At 41.9% G+C, this 16,603-nt stretch overlaps 1 protein-coding gene across 1 annotated transcript in view; it reads left to right on the plus strand.

Moving 5' to 3' along the window:
* Positions 1-965: 965 nt before the first annotated feature.
* RAPGEF1 (Rap guanine nucleotide exchange factor 1) overlaps positions 966-16,603 on the plus strand; it is an 87,572-nt gene continuing 71,934 nt past the window's right edge. Inside the window, exon 1 of the mRNA XM_026860563.1 lies at positions 966-2,302. Coding sequence (XP_026716364.1) covers positions 2,284-2,302 — 19 coding nt within the window. The 5' untranslated portion in view covers positions 966-2,283. The remainder of the gene's footprint in view (positions 2,303-16,603) is intronic.

Genomic DNA, 16,603 nt, shown 5'->3' on the forward strand with positions numbered 1-16,603 from the left:
GGAGGCTGAGGGGAGACCTCCTGGCCCTCTGCAACTCCCTGCCAGGAGGGGGCAGAGAGGGGGGATGAGTCTCTGGAGCCAAGGCCCCAGCGCCAGGCCCCGAGGGAATGGCCTCAAGCTGCCCAGGGCAGGGTCAGGCTGGCTCTGAGGAAGGATTTCTGTGCAGAAGGGGCTGTTGGGCGTTGGAATGGGCTGCCCAGGGCAGGGGGGGAGTCCCCGGGATCCCTGGGGGGGCTGAAGAGTCGGGCTGAGCCAGCGCTGAGGGGTCTGGTGGGTTGGGAAGGGTCAGGGTGAGGTTCATGGTTGGACTGGAGGAGCTTCAAGGGCTTTTCTGACCCAGATGATTCTGTGTGTCTGTGGGGTGCTGTGAGGATGCTCTGCAGCAGCAGCACCCCTGTCCAGTCTGAGTAAAAAAAACCACATCGGGGTTTGCACGAATCCCACCCTCATTCCCCTTCGGTTAATTGTAATTTTGCTGCTGACTCCTTGAAGATTCTGCTGCCGTAGCAAGCTCAGAACAACGCAGCGCGCCCGCGGGACCAGAGGTGCCTCTGAAGGGCCACGAGCGGGTCGTGCCCTGGGCAGCGCAGGACGGCGGGTCCCGCTCTCCCCAAACCCGCGTCCCGGGGATCGCATCTGGGGGGAAACCGCCCCAGAGGCCCAGGCCTGCCCCCGGAGACGGCCCTTTCCTTCGGCCTCCCGCATCCCCTCGGCAGCGGCCCGGGGAGCGGAGCTGGGCCCGCAGCAGCGCGCTGGTGCTGAGCGTCCCCGCCGCGCTGCCAGGGGGGCTGCTCCTGGGCTGCCCGGGCGCCTTTTGGGTCGGGCTTTTTGCCTTCTTTGCTTTTTCCTTCCCCCTCTCCCCCGTGTCCTTTTTTTAAATTTTATTTTATTTTCCCGCACCCCTGCCGTCCTCTCCATGTAGCAAAGCATCAGCAAAGCCGGGGCGCTGCAACGCTTTGGGGCCTACACGCGATGATTAATTGCAACTTCTCCAACTTTCCTCTTCTGGTGTTTGTGCAAGATCAGAAAAGATGAGTCCGTGGGCAAATGTCAGAGGGAACTTGCTCGTTTTTTCCTCTCTCTTGCAAAGCTCTCCCCTCAGCCCGGGGTGCTCACCTAGAGCCAGAGCCAGGGGGGGAGGCTGCTGAGATCTCTTCAGCCCTCACAAGGAAACGCTCAAGCACGGATCATATTGTCCCTCTGTGCTTCTGGAGTCGTGTCTGGTTCTCAGTTGTCACTTTAGATGTTTTTCTGTGTAGCGGGAGCAGTATGTTTAAAGATTCAATTAGTGTTTTGCAAATCAAGCAGTGAAGTTATTTAGTTTAATTATGTTGCATTTAATTAGCAGAGAAAAATCAATGCTGGTTTGTATTTTTCATTGTAAGGAATAGCTAGGCAGCTTCCTACAGGGGAACGTAGGGTAAGCAGTCTGAGTCTGGCTGTGCGAAGTACAGCGTTCAGGCTTTCCAGGACAGCAGCCACCGATTTTGGGGAAGATTCCTGTTTCAAAGGAGTAAAGCTGGTAGCCGTGCTTTCTGGTTTTGATCATTCGATCCTGGTTTGTTCTGGCTTCTGCGCTTCACTGCGAATATGTTCTCCTGTGGTACGGGTTCTGGAGCAGCCTCCAGGGATAAGCAGACTGGCTGCTTGGCAGCCGGCTTTTAAGTGCAGTACGTAGGCATGTTTCCAGCTCTCGGCGCTAAGTTACTGTCTAACAAGTGTGCATCACATCATGGGACAAATGTTACTCCAGAAATACCATAGGTTAATCTGATGCACGATCCCTTACATAGTATCGCAATATAACATTTCGCTTTGGGATTCTGGCTGTGTCTTTTCAATGCTTACTGGTATATTGCTGCAACTGTTTGTCCGGGAAGCGGGTAACTGAGTAAGGAAGGTGTTAGCAGCATATATAGACCTGGGGCCAGCTCTGAAATAATTGCCACTTGTTTATGCTAGAGGTGAATTTGGCTTGGGATTTTAGTAAATGCTGATAGCGCTGTAGACAGTAATTACGGATGTATAAATAAGTGATCACGTTTTGTTTATTCGCGTGCAGTAAATAACCCTGTGAGAATAGTAAATATAACTCCACACCAGCGAAGCAGCGGGAAGAGTTCAAACGCGGGAAGATGACTCTGTAGACACACACAAACGCAGTGTGGTTCCATAAACAATAGAACAGAAAGGCCAAAAATACCATACAAAAATCATACGCTGTGCAACCTAGAGACCCGACCTTGCGACACACTGAACTCCCATTGAAGAACTCAAGACATCATGCGGGATCCATCCCCAGGTCAGTGCTGTAACCGTACAGTTTTGAAGAGGCAGTGGGTGAAGCCTTGATGCGGAGACATTCTATCTCGTGCATGTGTATTATAGTGATGATTTGCTGAACAAGAGAAACTGTTGATCTGGGAAACTGTTCTTTTTTCAACTGCTTGTACTTTCATTTCTTTAAGAAGGGTGTTTAAAAAAAAAAAAAAAGAAATCCAGGCCAAATATACACTGGAGGGAAGGGGGAGGGAAAGAGGGCTGGAAACCAGCTGTTTCAGTGCAGTACAGTCTTGATCACCACTTCTGAGTGTTTGAACTTCTGATTGATACAAACAGTTCAGTTAATAGCGTCACCGCATAAACACGGTCTGTAATACCACAGTAATTCTGGAGTAATATTTGCCATAATGTATACAGTAGCAGAACAAAGGATACAGACTCATAAAACAAATGCCATGAGGTCTAAGGTCTGCATGTTTGTGTACATTTGAATTTATTTTTTCTCTTATGGGAACGGAAATACATGCAAAACCGATGCTGTTGTTATCAGGCAACAGCCTATTTTATTTACAAGCCATCTTGACAAACTTCGGAATGGGCTCGGGCTTTGGTTTGACTCATGTCCATCTAGTCAGGCTGCTGGGAAAAAAAGTGTTGCCTTACAGGGTTAGATCCCTAGAGATCTTAGATACATCTGCTCCCTGGGTCCTTAAATGAAACACCTTGTTGGCATTTAATAAAAAACAATCATAAATGATTAGAGGTAACAGCTACCATCCTGTCCACCAAGGAGGCGTGGACAAGGCTCCCTCCGGAGCCTCTCACTGCTGCTGTTTCATCAACAGAAGGGTCACTGTAGAGCAATTCAGAGCACTGCTTTGGAGTGAAGGGGAGCCATCTGGTAATGTAGAATAAGATGGCATATTTTGTTTTCACTAGTATAAGACCTCCTGTCTTGCTAGGCTCCAGCCAGGTAGCCTTGCAAGTAATTTTTCAAAGCAGAACCCTCATTGACTTGAAGAGAAGGAATGGCATCAAACATTGGGTTTTTTACTCTAGAACTGTGATTTTGCATCTTTACTTTCAGAAAACATTTGCCTCACCTTACTTAGTCTGATAGTTTTGATCTAAAATCCAAAATAGGGATGCCAAGAAAGAGTAGACAAGGTCGCAGATTCTGCTTGGGTTTCCTGTTACCATGGCAATACATGAATTCCTGTATTTATTTACCTGATGGATTATGTGCTCTGGGGAATTGAACTATTCTGCATCATTCAGGGAGAATAAGGTCTGAAACAAAAGCTCTTCCATGAAGCAGGTCCATTCAAGTATGCCCTTTATTAAAACCAAACAACATATGGGTGCCATACTTTGAAGTTAGGTTTTTTTTTAACTTGATGTTTTCAATCTTAATCTTGTAATTTCTTGCAGGGTTTTCATATTCCTTGTGAGCTTGCTTTTTCAATAGCTGTCTGCTGAAGGTTGTTTGAGATAACTGTTTCAAGTGTTAGCTACCTGCAGTGCAGTCAGTTATCTCCGTTCTGCTCAGGACTCAACTGGATGTAGTTATTCCCAGCAGACTGAAAATGCTGTTGTCTTCACCTTTTACTCATGAGCATTTGCCTGATAAGCAAATTCACCTCTGAAGTTTCATCCTTTAGTATTGGTGGTATAAGTCTCTAGGGGTAATCCCAGGAGAACTCTGCTCTTAAGGAAAATAGCAAAATAGAAGAAACCATTCAGGAGGCCAGATTATTCTCATCCTTATAGGAACTTAATGTTTGTCCAGATTCCTCTCTGCCAGTTTATGTGATTCTGAATTGTGCATCTGTGAATGTTTTTGTATTAATGTGAAGTTTCCTGGGGATCTTATTTTGGGGGAGGATATATTTTGAACTGTCAGCATCTTCTGGATTATCCAGTGGAAGTTTTCCTGCATATTCTTTACACCTGTACAGTTTTGTGCAGTTTCTTTTTGTCTGAGCTATGCTTAGGTGAGATACTTGCGGAACTCTTCTCGATTCAGTTACGCATTCACCACTGTACCATGTTCTTCAGTATAAGTGAGGGCTTTAAGGATGAGTCTATGAAATGAAGTAAAAATTCTCTTGTGAAATGTCTTGTCCTGGAATCTGGGAACTAAACTCTTCTAAAGACTCACTTCACAACCCTAAAAGCAATTAGGTTCCAATTCTTCCTTACTTGGGCTTTTAGCACCTACTGTATTTCCTATTATATGCTGCTCAGACAGTGACATCACATGTGTGTTTTACTGTAACTTGTTTAAAAAGCATCAACAATTCAGTCTAGTTTTGTGTTGAGGCAAAATACATGCACAAGATGGTCACTATTTGTGCCATTTTGTAGCAAACACTAAAGAGGAGAATTTTGCCTTTTTTTTTATAAATTGTTGTAGGCTTGACAGGTGTTCTGTTGCATAGCTTCAAGACGAGTGTTCAGAAATGTAGCCTGCGGGATAACTGCTGCAAGATTGAGATGGTCTTAGTAGTTGTAAGAAGGAAGTGGACAAGGAATGGAGAAAAAAGACAGCTGAAGTCTACTGGAATGTGAAGCAGCTGGGTTGTGCCTTAGTCAGTGAAAAAGCAGAAACTGGAAACAATTGCTAAATTTATTTTCAGTGCAAGCAATCGTTTTCCTTGAACCGCAATGACTAAATATATCTATTGGTGTGATTTTTATGTGGTGGTAACTCAAACTGGCTCTTGCTAACTCCTGGCAAGCAGAGAGATGAGTGCGAGTTCACTGTCAGTCAAGATCCTAACACAAACGTCCCTCATCCAGGTCTGTTGCTTCACTTGCAGAGTTTCCTGTTTGTAAGGGACCTGTAGGCTGTCAGCATGGCTTTACTCATTGTGATGTATTGCATGAGTGGAAGAAACTTAGGTATTTGTTTCTAGGGAACGAGTCAATCTGTAACTGCTTTTTCAGGTTTCCTTGGGGTTTTGTCTATCTTTTTGGAGATTCTGAATTGTGGTTGATACATCAGCTGATATCTTATAACTCTGTACGTGCAGATAGACTCTGATGCAAAGGTGCTAGTCTTTTTAAAAAAATACACATTAACGCCTTATTTATTCCAAAGTTGAAAGCCTGTTGGTAGCATTCGCAAAATGAGTTTTCTGTTGACTTACTGTTGATCCTTTGGAAGGAGAGCATTCAATTCAGAAGCTTACAGCATCTTAACTGCAAGTGGAGGATCATGAAGTGTTAACTTTCTAGACTTTGTTTTATAGAAACTAGAGAGATGTTGCATCTTTCCTTGGCAGAGGCATTTGATGGCTAACCAGATTTAATTCAAGCAGTCAGTCAGTATGTGTGTTGCAGGAGATGTCTAGGCAGTTCTCCGTTGGGCTACTGAGAGGTGATAACTGGAATTGTTTCTTACCAGATTTGGAAGATACTTGTACTCCAGCAAAGGTAAGATGATAGACAGCATCTCCTGTGTTTCTGCCAGATAAAACTCCAGAAACTATGTAGTATATTAAAAACAACAAATTACATGTCAGAGCTACAGGTAAGGTGATTTAATAGCTGCCTTCCTCTCTGGTACTCCTCACCACACCCATCATTTTGCATAGTTTAGATACATGTAGGGGATATAACTTGTTCCATTTTCCAAGGCAAATCATCCCAATATTCTTCTGCTGAAACTAGAGATCTGGAGTTACAGAGCTATTGACCTCTGTGTATTGTTGCTTATCAGTGAGGTGAATTGTTCCAGTCTGTATTCTTCCTGTGGAGACTTTACATTATCTGAAGAAAAACCTGTGCATGGAGAGCCATCCTTCAGCTTCTCAAATTTGACATAGTAGGCTTTTCACTCTGAAAACAATTGAAAATTTATTGTGCTATCGGTACCTGAATATTTGGGAAATTCTGCTTTGGTGTTACATCTGTCTTTTTTTCTTTATTAATGTTAGCAAACTATAGGATTCAGCCATTGTCATGGAAGGAGTATTAAAATCACCTAGCTATTGCAAGATTATTAGCTTTGTTATTTTCAGTTTTGTCTAAATAACCAAAGCTTAGCTTTCATGGTGTACAGTTGGGAAATACTGCAGAACGTAATGGGATGAGGGGATGGTGATGGAGAACAGTGTGTCATTCTCAGTGCTTCAGTAGAGATTAGGGGAAAAAAGGAGAAGTGGTTGGAGAAAAACTAGATTTATTCACCTTTGCAAGTTTGAATTTGCAGCCTCAGAACCCCAAGGTGTATGAAAAGGTGACCAGGAAAAGAAAAAGGGACATCGCAAGTGGAGATGTTATGGAATGATTGGAAAGATCAGAAAAGAAGTGAGAGGATGCCCAACCCACAGATGTTAGAAGAGGGAGGAATGGAGGGCTAAGTTGCGTACAAGTAGAGCAGATAGGAAAGGACAGCATGACAGAAAGGGAAAGTGGGCAAGGAGGAGGCTCCCGGCGGCTTTCATGGGCGTCTGTTCCAAGGCAAAGAGACAGAAGATGAATTTCAGCAATCCGGAAAAGCTGCAGGAATCCTGCAGGTTGGGACGTGCTGCCAAAGGAATGTTCTGCAGTTCTGCTATTCACGTTACTGCAGCCTGACAAATTTACAGCTGTACTACCTGACCCATAGCATCCACTCTTAAAAATACATTTCCGATCTCTTCTTATGGTGCGTGACACTGATACCGAGAGAGCAAACAATTTAATCTGTGGGAGAGAGAAATTATGTCTCCACATATTCTGTGAAGCAACCTGAGATAGTTGATGGATCGGATTATTGGTCTCCTTTTATTTGCGTTGCATAGTTCAGTTAAAGCACTTCACCTTTGAAAGTCTCTTGACGTTAAATCTGTGTGCTGTTTTAGTTGCTGCCATAGCTCACCTCCTCTGGAGTTTGTAAGATAATATTTTCATGTTGAGAGCAAGGAAGAGGTGAATAGAAACAAATAAAAGAAAAAGATGGTCTGTATCAGAGCATTCACTTAGTGTTGTGGGAGATGGGATATTGGCAGTGTTTAGGGGAATCAATTCTCCTACACTTGTTCTCTATTTTATCATATTTAGGAAAGTACTCTAAAAGATTTAAGATTTGACAAGAGCTGTGTGGAGATTCTAAGCCTTGGCTAGCAATTTGATTTCACCTTTCTGTCATTTTTTTGGTTTTCTTTTTATTGAGAAGGTTGTTTGAGCATGCGTGGCACCCAGGGAGGAGATTTCTTAATTATGGGGCTGAGGCTCTTTGAATTAAGCAAATTCACGTTTTGCGTTCTCTTACTTTACCTGGGTGATGGTCTCTGCTGCTTTGTGTAGAGCTTTTCTGGGGTCATGAAAATACTGTACATTTTGTGATTCAAGTTAACATCTTGGTGTGGCCATTGGTGTCTCTAAGGAAATATTAATTCATTATTCTGATGAGGGAGAAAGGTTAAAGCTTGCTTGCACTCTCATGCTCTCATTCTTTCTCTCTGAAGGCTTCATGTGGGGGGGATGCCCTTTGTTGCGTACTTAACATATTCACCAAACCAGTCCCACTTATAGTCTAAACAAGATCTTTAATTTCATCCATCACGTGTATACCAATCTTGGGTTTGGAAAGAAAATAGTCAAGAATTTTCTTTTTAGGCTTCTGGAAAGAAAGGAAAAAATCAGTAGAGGTTAAAATCAAAGAATAGTTACCCATAGCTGGTAAAGTTGCGGTAAGCAGATGCTGCAGTTTGGTTGGTTGATTAAACCTTGATAGAATTTTACCGAGAGTCTGAACATGTGGTTCTATATCTGTTAAGCTGTAGTTTGCAGCTACTCTTTGATAATTAAAACGGGAGCAAAAGGAGCATGTTCGCAATGTATGGCGTGCATTGTTTTATCCCCTACTTTCTGATGGTTGTATTGTGCTTCTTGGTCTACCAATCTCTCCTGTCCATACTACCCAAAAGGTGGTAAAATAGCCCCAGGTATTAATTCCATATTTAGAAAGTTTCCTCTACGAACCAAATATCATGTAATAAAGGGCACGCAGGAAATCAATATTTTAGTTCTAGTTGTATAGTACATTCCAACCAGTGCTAGAGAGCGGTGCTCAGTGAATCCATCCGACAGTGGGCTTCAGTCATCAGGACAATACTGTTTAAAACACTCTTTTCCTTGAGTGATATATTATCCTTTCATTTTACGCTCTATCTGCATTAAGTTCGTCAATTTGAGTATGAGAAGATAAAGCACGGATGGTTCCCATCCACTTTTTGTTTAACAATGCAACGTTGCATTTCATTGTTGGACGTGATGTGTGCTGCAACTTTCATCTACAAAGAAATTAAATACCCCTGTTAGGATAGATTTTTTTTTCCATCCCATTTTTTTTAAAGTGTATGTTTTCTGCTTTTCTAATTAGAAGCAGCTTTAAACAGAGTTGTGTAAAATAATAAGTTTGAGGAACTAGGGAGGTCTACCAACAGGTTTAGTTAGAACTCACCTATGAATTTACAGGGACTTAAAGGAAATGTAGAGCACTGGTTTGTGCAGGAGGTGCTTTGTCTGTATAAATATCTGTGCAAAGGCCCCATGAAATCATATGTTAAATCTGATGCCAGAGTTTTGGTGGAGCATGGTAAGAGTGGTGCAGGGGTCGAGTTTACTCTTTTACTGCTTGGAATTGCTTCTCCGGGGATACTATATGGGGGAAATTTGCAGTACCCAAAACCATTATGCATCTGAAAGTCACGTGACGTTTTTTTTTTTTAAATAATTTTGTTTCTTTATGAGCAATACCTCGGAGACCATAACTGACTGAAACTGAGGTGGGGAGTTTCTCTGTTTCCAGCTTAGTTAACTGTTTGCTCTTTGTCGCTGGAAACAGTGGCGCTCCTGTCTCCTGCTCTGTCAGTCTAGTCTCTTGTAGTTTACGGGAGAGACACTTCGGAAAGTTGCAGAACCATCCTATTAAAATGTTCTAAAGAATATAAAAATGGTATTTGAAGTGCATGGTTTACAGGCTCTCTCAAATATGGGCAATTTTGCGATATTCAGGTGTACAGTATCCCTTTAAAGAACCACTGAGTCTTGTAGCATAACTTGGCACATCTTCTCAGAGGTAAGCTTGCTTCTTAGGTCTGTACCTCTCTTACTTAATCTGTAGTATCTTTTCATAAGGAAATAGTGAAGGCTCATCCTCTGCTAGAACCCTTGGACCTATTGGCCAATTTCAGTCAAACTTTTCAGATGAATTGATGTTATAAAGTTATTTGAATTTCTGCACGTTTTCTGAAGAAGACTGGGTAGAACAAAGAGACCACAAATAGTGCCTTGATTATGGCAAAAGGGAAAATGGAGCTGTCCCACCCTGCCTTTGGCCATTCGGTGCCACCTGATACACATGTCACTTCAGAGTCACTAACACACGTGATGCTTCTTGTTCAGAGGGGTCCCAAGGGAGATATGGGAAGCAAAGTTTCTTCTGTTGGAAGAAGAATAGATAAAGTTTCACTAGCTTTGCTGCTCATAGAGAAAGACTTTTGTTTTTTATTAAAATAAGACCTTGATGATGTAGTTTGCTGTTTGATGATTTAACTAAGGTTATGATCTTATGCTCATTCAGTGGCATAGGCATTTTGTCAGTCTAAACCGGTCTCATAGTTTATTTGCACTGTAAAATTCACAGGCATGGGATATATCTGACTGTATTTTGAAAAAATATGAGATTATGCAGTGAGCTACTCTAGTTTAACCACAGCTGGATTAATGTATTCAACCTTCATGTATAGGCAAGATGTATGAATGAAGAAATACAAATTCTTTATTGCCTACAAACTTCATTCTCCACTGAACTTCTTGCACCAGCACACTTGCATTAGTTAAACACTGATTGTGTCATTTAAGCTTTTGCCTCTAAATTTATCAAGGTAAGGTAAATTCATAAAAGAGAGATTTATGGTGATTTGAGAATATCCTTGCTCAGAATTAGGAAATTTTGTGAAGCTGGCTCAAAATTGCAGCTGTACTGAAATAGATACAATTTTGTGTAAACAAAGTCTAAAATATTTTTTATTTATGTATTGGTTTTGTTGTGATAATTTCTAGTCCCTCGTGGATTCCAGCAGTTGACAAAAGGATTTAATACTGGTTATATTGGTTTGGAAATGCCCATCTTTCACCAGAGACTATAGGAAAAACCTGTGGTGACTATGACTAGCATAGACCCCAACACCTAGCACTTACCCAGCCAAGTTTGGGGGAGATGAATCCCAGCCTTGGGCAGATTTCTGTCCTATTGGGAAGCTGTTCAAAGAGATGTTTAGATAATGTTTGATACTCTAGTTGTGTGAAGCTGAACACATTGATTTAGCAAATGGCTTGCAGGACCTTTGGTTGAGGCAGAGCCGGGGAAGGCGTTTCTTCACAGCCACCCTTGCTTTGACATGCCCGTTTCTCGCAGCGTTAAAGCAAATGTGCTGTTTGGTCGTGGTGTTCACCCCTCAGACCGTGTGACTCTCTGGAAGGGAAACCAGGGCTATGAGAAGACCCCTTGCCTCTGAAAAAATCCCATCTCACATGCAAGTCACTGCTGTGAGAACCCAACGTACCACAAAAGAGGTGCCTACAAGAGCTTACTTAATGTTAACCCTGATAGTGGTGGCGGGTCTGTGAGCTGGCAACACTTTTATCTAATTTGCTGTTAGTTCCCAAAGATGAAACAGGCACTAGACTTTTTAAAGTTGAATTTCTTTGCTTTCTCTTGTGCTGATCAGTCCAGGGAGGGCAAGGTATTGAATTCCATCAGCCTGATGCCAAATCATTGGCTGAAAGGTAAAAACACTGATTAAAAAAAAAATGTTTTCCTTTGCTGCTAGAACAGAGACTACTTGAATTGTGAGCTGGTTGGCCTGGAATGGGGAATGCCAAGGAAAAACAAAACCCCTTGGAAAAAAGCAAGTATGTCTGTCTTGTGGGGACAGCTCAGAGGAGCCAATGGAGGGCAGTGAAGGGTGGGTTGCTGTTAAAAGTTAAAAGTATCCAGATAAAAATGGCAGGGCAAACAATTCCTTAAAAACCATACAAAGAGAGAATTTGGTTCTCATTACTGTCTGCGTGTATTTCCAGGTAGTCTTTAAACAAAGATGGTTTTGCTCCTGTCTGTCTCGGGTGAAAGCCTGTGTATAAATTCTTTAAACGTGCATTGGCAGCTCTTACTCTTGGGTTTTATCCTGAATTACAGCCTTGTTCATTAGACCTCAAATCTGAGGTGTACATTTCACTGTAATACTTGTAGGGCTCCCTGGAGACATCAGGTATACCGCAAGTGATACACAGGAGAACTTCTCTGAGCTTCCATTTGGCTGGCAGCCTGGGGACTGCCAAGGTCCGAGGGATCAAAACCATCATTCGGAGCAGACACTGGTGTAACCCACATCGTTGCCTGGGGTTGTCGGGATTGTTGTGGCTTTTTACTATGTGAGTAAGGAAAAAGTGCTTACCTGGCAGTTGACCACAATTATCTGTGTTCAGGGTTACCACTCTAACACATATTTTACACTTTTTGTTCTGGCTGAAGTTAACATGATAGAGAAGGGAAGACTAAGGAAACATCTGAGGGATTATTTCTGGCAGCTGGGCAGATGAGTTTATAAATCCTGAGAGTCTCTGGCAAAAAGGTGTTAGTAACAACAAAAACAATGTTAGAAGGTTGCTGATGGCTTATGTCATTGTTTTGATATTTCTTAAGTTCTGTAAGTACTTAGGGCTATTATAAATAAAAGCATCTAAGGTTACAACCATTGGTCATGTAGTCTGTTGGAGATCCACTGGCAATATCCAAAAAAGTTTCCCCCATCAAGTGAAAGTATAACTGATTCTGCAGTCATTTCCAGTGTACATGGGCTGCTAAAATGGCAGTTGATTGAGGTCCTGATCCGAATCTGGCATCCAACCTCATGCAAAACACCATTCTTAGCAACACTACCAGTGCTGTGGCTTGTCCTGAGGGCAGAGCTAACAGGCTGTGGGTTTTAGTATTACTATTATTTTCATTTGTTTTTATCAGTTAATACTTCTCAGGTGAGGTACTTCACATCTAAAAGCTTTGGCAACATAGTGTACTAACTTTGAAATATTATCTTAATGGTGAAAAAAAATCATGCTAGAACTATTAGTGCTCAGTAATATACATTTAATGAAATTGTTATTCAAAGCTCTTATACCCAGAAAAGTAACACTGGTTTGTGTTGATCTTGCACACTGTGATCTTAACCTTTGGGATGATAACAAAGCACAAGAACTGGCTCCTCCTGCAATCCTGTGCCCTTGAAGGAGTCATTCAGTTAAATTCCTTAATATTTTTGCAGCTGTGGTTGTGGTTTATTAACTGATGCTGTCTTGAAGAAGAGCTTGTGTCTGCAGCAGAGTTTTCATTACTCATCTGTCAATACTTGCAGAGTAAAACAAATGGGTCTGGGTGGAGAGGTTTCTGCTTTTCTGTGTAAATGGTTTCTTTTTCTCCATCCTTGCTATTTTACCAAAGGAGAGGGTAGAGAATAGTTTTGATGCAGTACTTGGTTATACTGTATTAGATAGGAAGGTCTGGCTGGCTTTGTCTGTCAGGATTATTTTAGGCTATGATGTTTATGTTTTATGGAATGAACTAGAGGGAATTAAAAACATGTCTCTTTCCCAAACTATTCTCACTTGTACAGCTGTAAAATGCCCTTTATCCTGAATCATACCAGCTGAAGAATCTCCAGAATTTCTCTTTTGCAGTGGGTAAAATATGATTTTTGACCAGTTCAGCAATTTCCTTGCTGGGAGAAATCCAGTTGAGTTTTATTTGGTTTTGTTTTTAACATAGTCCTCAAAGTAGAAAATCAGATAAACCAAAATTATTACAGATAAACCAAAATTATTACATTGCTGTGTTTACTGATGCAGACTGCAAGTTTTGCAGTAATTGCCTTGGCTTCTGGGCGAAATGCAGGAGGCAACTTACCTGCCTGGATTTGGGGTTTTTTTTTGCATGATAATTACAAATGAAGGGCACATGTTATTTTGAAGCCCCTGCAGAACAGGGATATCTGCTCTGGGAGATGGAGATGCAAATGGATTTTGTGCTGGTACATAGTATGGGCAGGTGAATGGAATGAACTGCTTTTGTAGCAAATGAGCAGTCAATGCAAAATGCTTTGCTGGAACGGGACAGGGCTATAGCAAAAGCATGAGCTATAATAAGTAGGGGAGAAGGACTTGCAGACACCAGGGTATTGACTCATTTGGCCACATGCTTCTCTTGAGTTTCATACTTGACTGTCACAAATATTGAACAGAATAGCAGCCAGGCTGGTGAGCAAGTGTGCTTAAGAGCCAAAGGTCAGTGCTGATGTCTTTCTGTGCATTTGTATTTTAGGAGAGATACTGGAGTCCTTCCCTCCTTTTCTTGTTGTGCATTCTGGTTTTGTTTAGTTTTTATCCTAATTCAAAAAATCATGATGGGGCAAAACAACACACAGCAGTTCCCTGTGCAAGAAGATGTAAAGAACTAAGGCCCAGCCCAGTAAAGGTGATTTATAACTTGAAGCCTTTCTTTGTACCTCTGTACCTTGGCTACGTGAAGTGTTGGCTGGTGAATTGGTGCCAGTTTCCTTAGCATAGACCTTCCTTTTGTCATGGAGTTGCTATCAAAGGTATTTTAAAGCCTGTCTTGTGGGAGACTGTTCTGTGTTACTGCGGCCTCTGGTGAGAGCAGAGGGAACCAAAATCTCTGCCAGACTGAGCTCTTGACTAGTGGCAAGCATGAGGACCTACTTTGGAGATAAAAATGATTAGTGGATAATTCCCCCAGAATGAATAATCTCAGCCTTAAAAGATGAATTCTGGATGGTTTTGGATGAGAGAGATCAGGTTTAAAATGTCATTCTTCCAGTAACCTGAATCTACTGACTTTACATGGCACTGCAGAGCTCATCTCGAGTAAGAGGGGAAGGAGAGGCTTGGTTGTGGTGTGTGGCCAGTGCATTGGTCTGAAGCCAGAGCCCCCGGTGTTATATCTACCTACTGGTTTGAAAGGTCTTTCACTCCCTAAGGTCAAGTAAAGCTTCCAAAATACAGAGGAGAGCCATTGTAAACTCCCCAAGTGAGAAGGATTAATACCTAATAAGACTTTTAAAACTATTTTTAGATTGGTTATTCACCTTTACCCGTCCTTCACCTTTGCTAAGATAACAGTACGTATGTGTTTTTCTAGCTTTGACTGGAAAGCTTGTAAAAAAACCAAGACTGAAACATAAAACCAAGTTAAGGACTATATGAGCAAGCTATGTCAATAAAGACCATCATTTTCTGTAGCTGTGCAGCTTATCAAATTACTTCAGTGAGAGTCTCCTTACAAATGCTTTTGTATTTTTTATCTATTGACTCATCCATCTCAACACTCACAGTAACATTTCAGTACTGTCTTATAAAGCCTATGATTGAAATGAGGCTGTTCTTGGGCTGGTTAATCAACAGATGCAATTAATACAATGATGTTTGTCTTGACACCCTGTCTCACTGTGGCGGCATTGTAAGCAGCATTGCTACGCGAGGAGATCTCTGCTTGAGGGCTTGAGGACTCACTGTACAGGCAGATCACTCAACGTTTGTATTCAGCGTAAAGTCAACACTGAAAGAGTTTCAGACCTCTCCTTAGCTGGCAAATGGTCTCACTGGTGCTACAAGTGATGTTAGCAAAAGGGAAAATCTTAATCTGCTCTTCTAATTTATTTAACAGTTTTATAAAACGCTCGGATTTTGTTCCATTAGAGAGCACCAGAAGTGCAAAAGGAAAGCTCAGATGGATTTTCTTCTTGTGCGAGTCTGGGAAGGTGATGAAGGAAACATGATTTGGACTCAGATATTTATTCTTTTAGTAGAACAATGTCAGTCCCAGACCAGTGCTTCTCAGATGTGTTTTACCCTGGGAACTTGTATAAAACGTCTTCCCTTTCAGCTATTTCATTTTTAGCTGTATAGAGGGTGTAACCATTGTTTAAGGGAGTGTCGATGGCATGTAGCCAGTTGATATATAAACCCTATCATGAATTGTTTTAAAGAGAGTATGATTTTCTGTACCAAGATATATTGATGACTTTTTCTCAAAGCAGGAAGTACATGCTGACTCCAGCAGTTGCCAGAGCAGCTGTTCATTATGAGTAAGCCGTATGAAAAATCTTGTGAAAGCCTTAATATCAGTAGGAAGCAACATGAGCTTAAATGATCAGCACCAAAGTGTGGTTAAGCTGTATCAAGAACTGCTTTCATATTTTCACTTGCTTGGAATTTTATATTGGAAAAAGTTTCTGGTTCTTATGGCACCAAATCTCTAGGATAGTTTACAGAGAGGTGTTAAACTTCAGGCTAGTCAATATTTGTAAAGGCTTGTCTGGACACTCCCCAGACTCTTGCTCCAGGGTACAAATTTATTTGATTTATCCTCATGTTGAGTTAATGTAGCAGTTTCTGTCTCTGTAAGTGGACATCTCAACCAGCTCTGTGGCTTTTAGCATCTCCTAGCGTTGTAGCACCAGTGTTACTTAGACAGGGTTTCTACCAAGGCCCGTATCAGACAGGGCACACACTTGAAATACAGTCGTTGCTTTGTCCTGAGTTTTCTAATCAGTAAGTTGGGACTTGTGTATTGTTGTCTGTCTCTGTTTTTAATGCAGAGCTGACTTCTGTTGAGACTGATATATAGATTTTCATAGCTTTCCACCAAAAAAGTTTGTTTCGAATTAATGGACTTCTCAGTAAATTTCTGCAGTTGACATTTTCTGGAAAAAGCAATTATTATTTTGGTCCCAAAACCTCTGATCAGTGCCAGCTGTGAGCAGCAGAGGAGGCACTGGGCTCTGGTGGGATCTTCCTGGGTATGGGTGTCTGTAGCAGAACTTCTGACCTTTGGCTCACAAAAAAAAGAGTGAGCAAGAAGTCCTGTGCTCCAAACGTGAACCTGTCTGACAGCTGAGTACGCAGAAATAAGCTGCTGAAGGGGAAAACCCTTTCACCTATAGCTGATGTGTTATACAAGGGAACCCAACGTAATAGTTTCCTAGCTCAGCCTTTGAGATACTTCCAATCCAAGTTCACATACTTCCTTCATTCTACGTTTGAGCTCTGTGTTTGAATTGCTTTCCATTTTGTATTGTTCCTTGTTGCCTTTGATACCAGGATATGATTTCTTCTTTGTCACCTCTCACTGCCCTTTGTTTCTATTAGTTGACAGTTTTTTTGAGGCACACACTCATGTTGCTTGTAGCACATCGTGTCTAAGGGCCTTTGTCACAAGGTTTTGATTGAACGGGATTGTCCTGGAGATGTA

Source organism: Athene cunicularia (assembly GCF_003259725.1).
Source record: "Athene cunicularia isolate RWA chromosome 17 unlocalized genomic scaffold, athCun1 chr17_part1, whole genome shotgun sequence".
NCBI classification, from domain to species: Eukaryota; Metazoa; Chordata; class Aves; order Strigiformes; family Strigidae; genus Athene; species Athene cunicularia.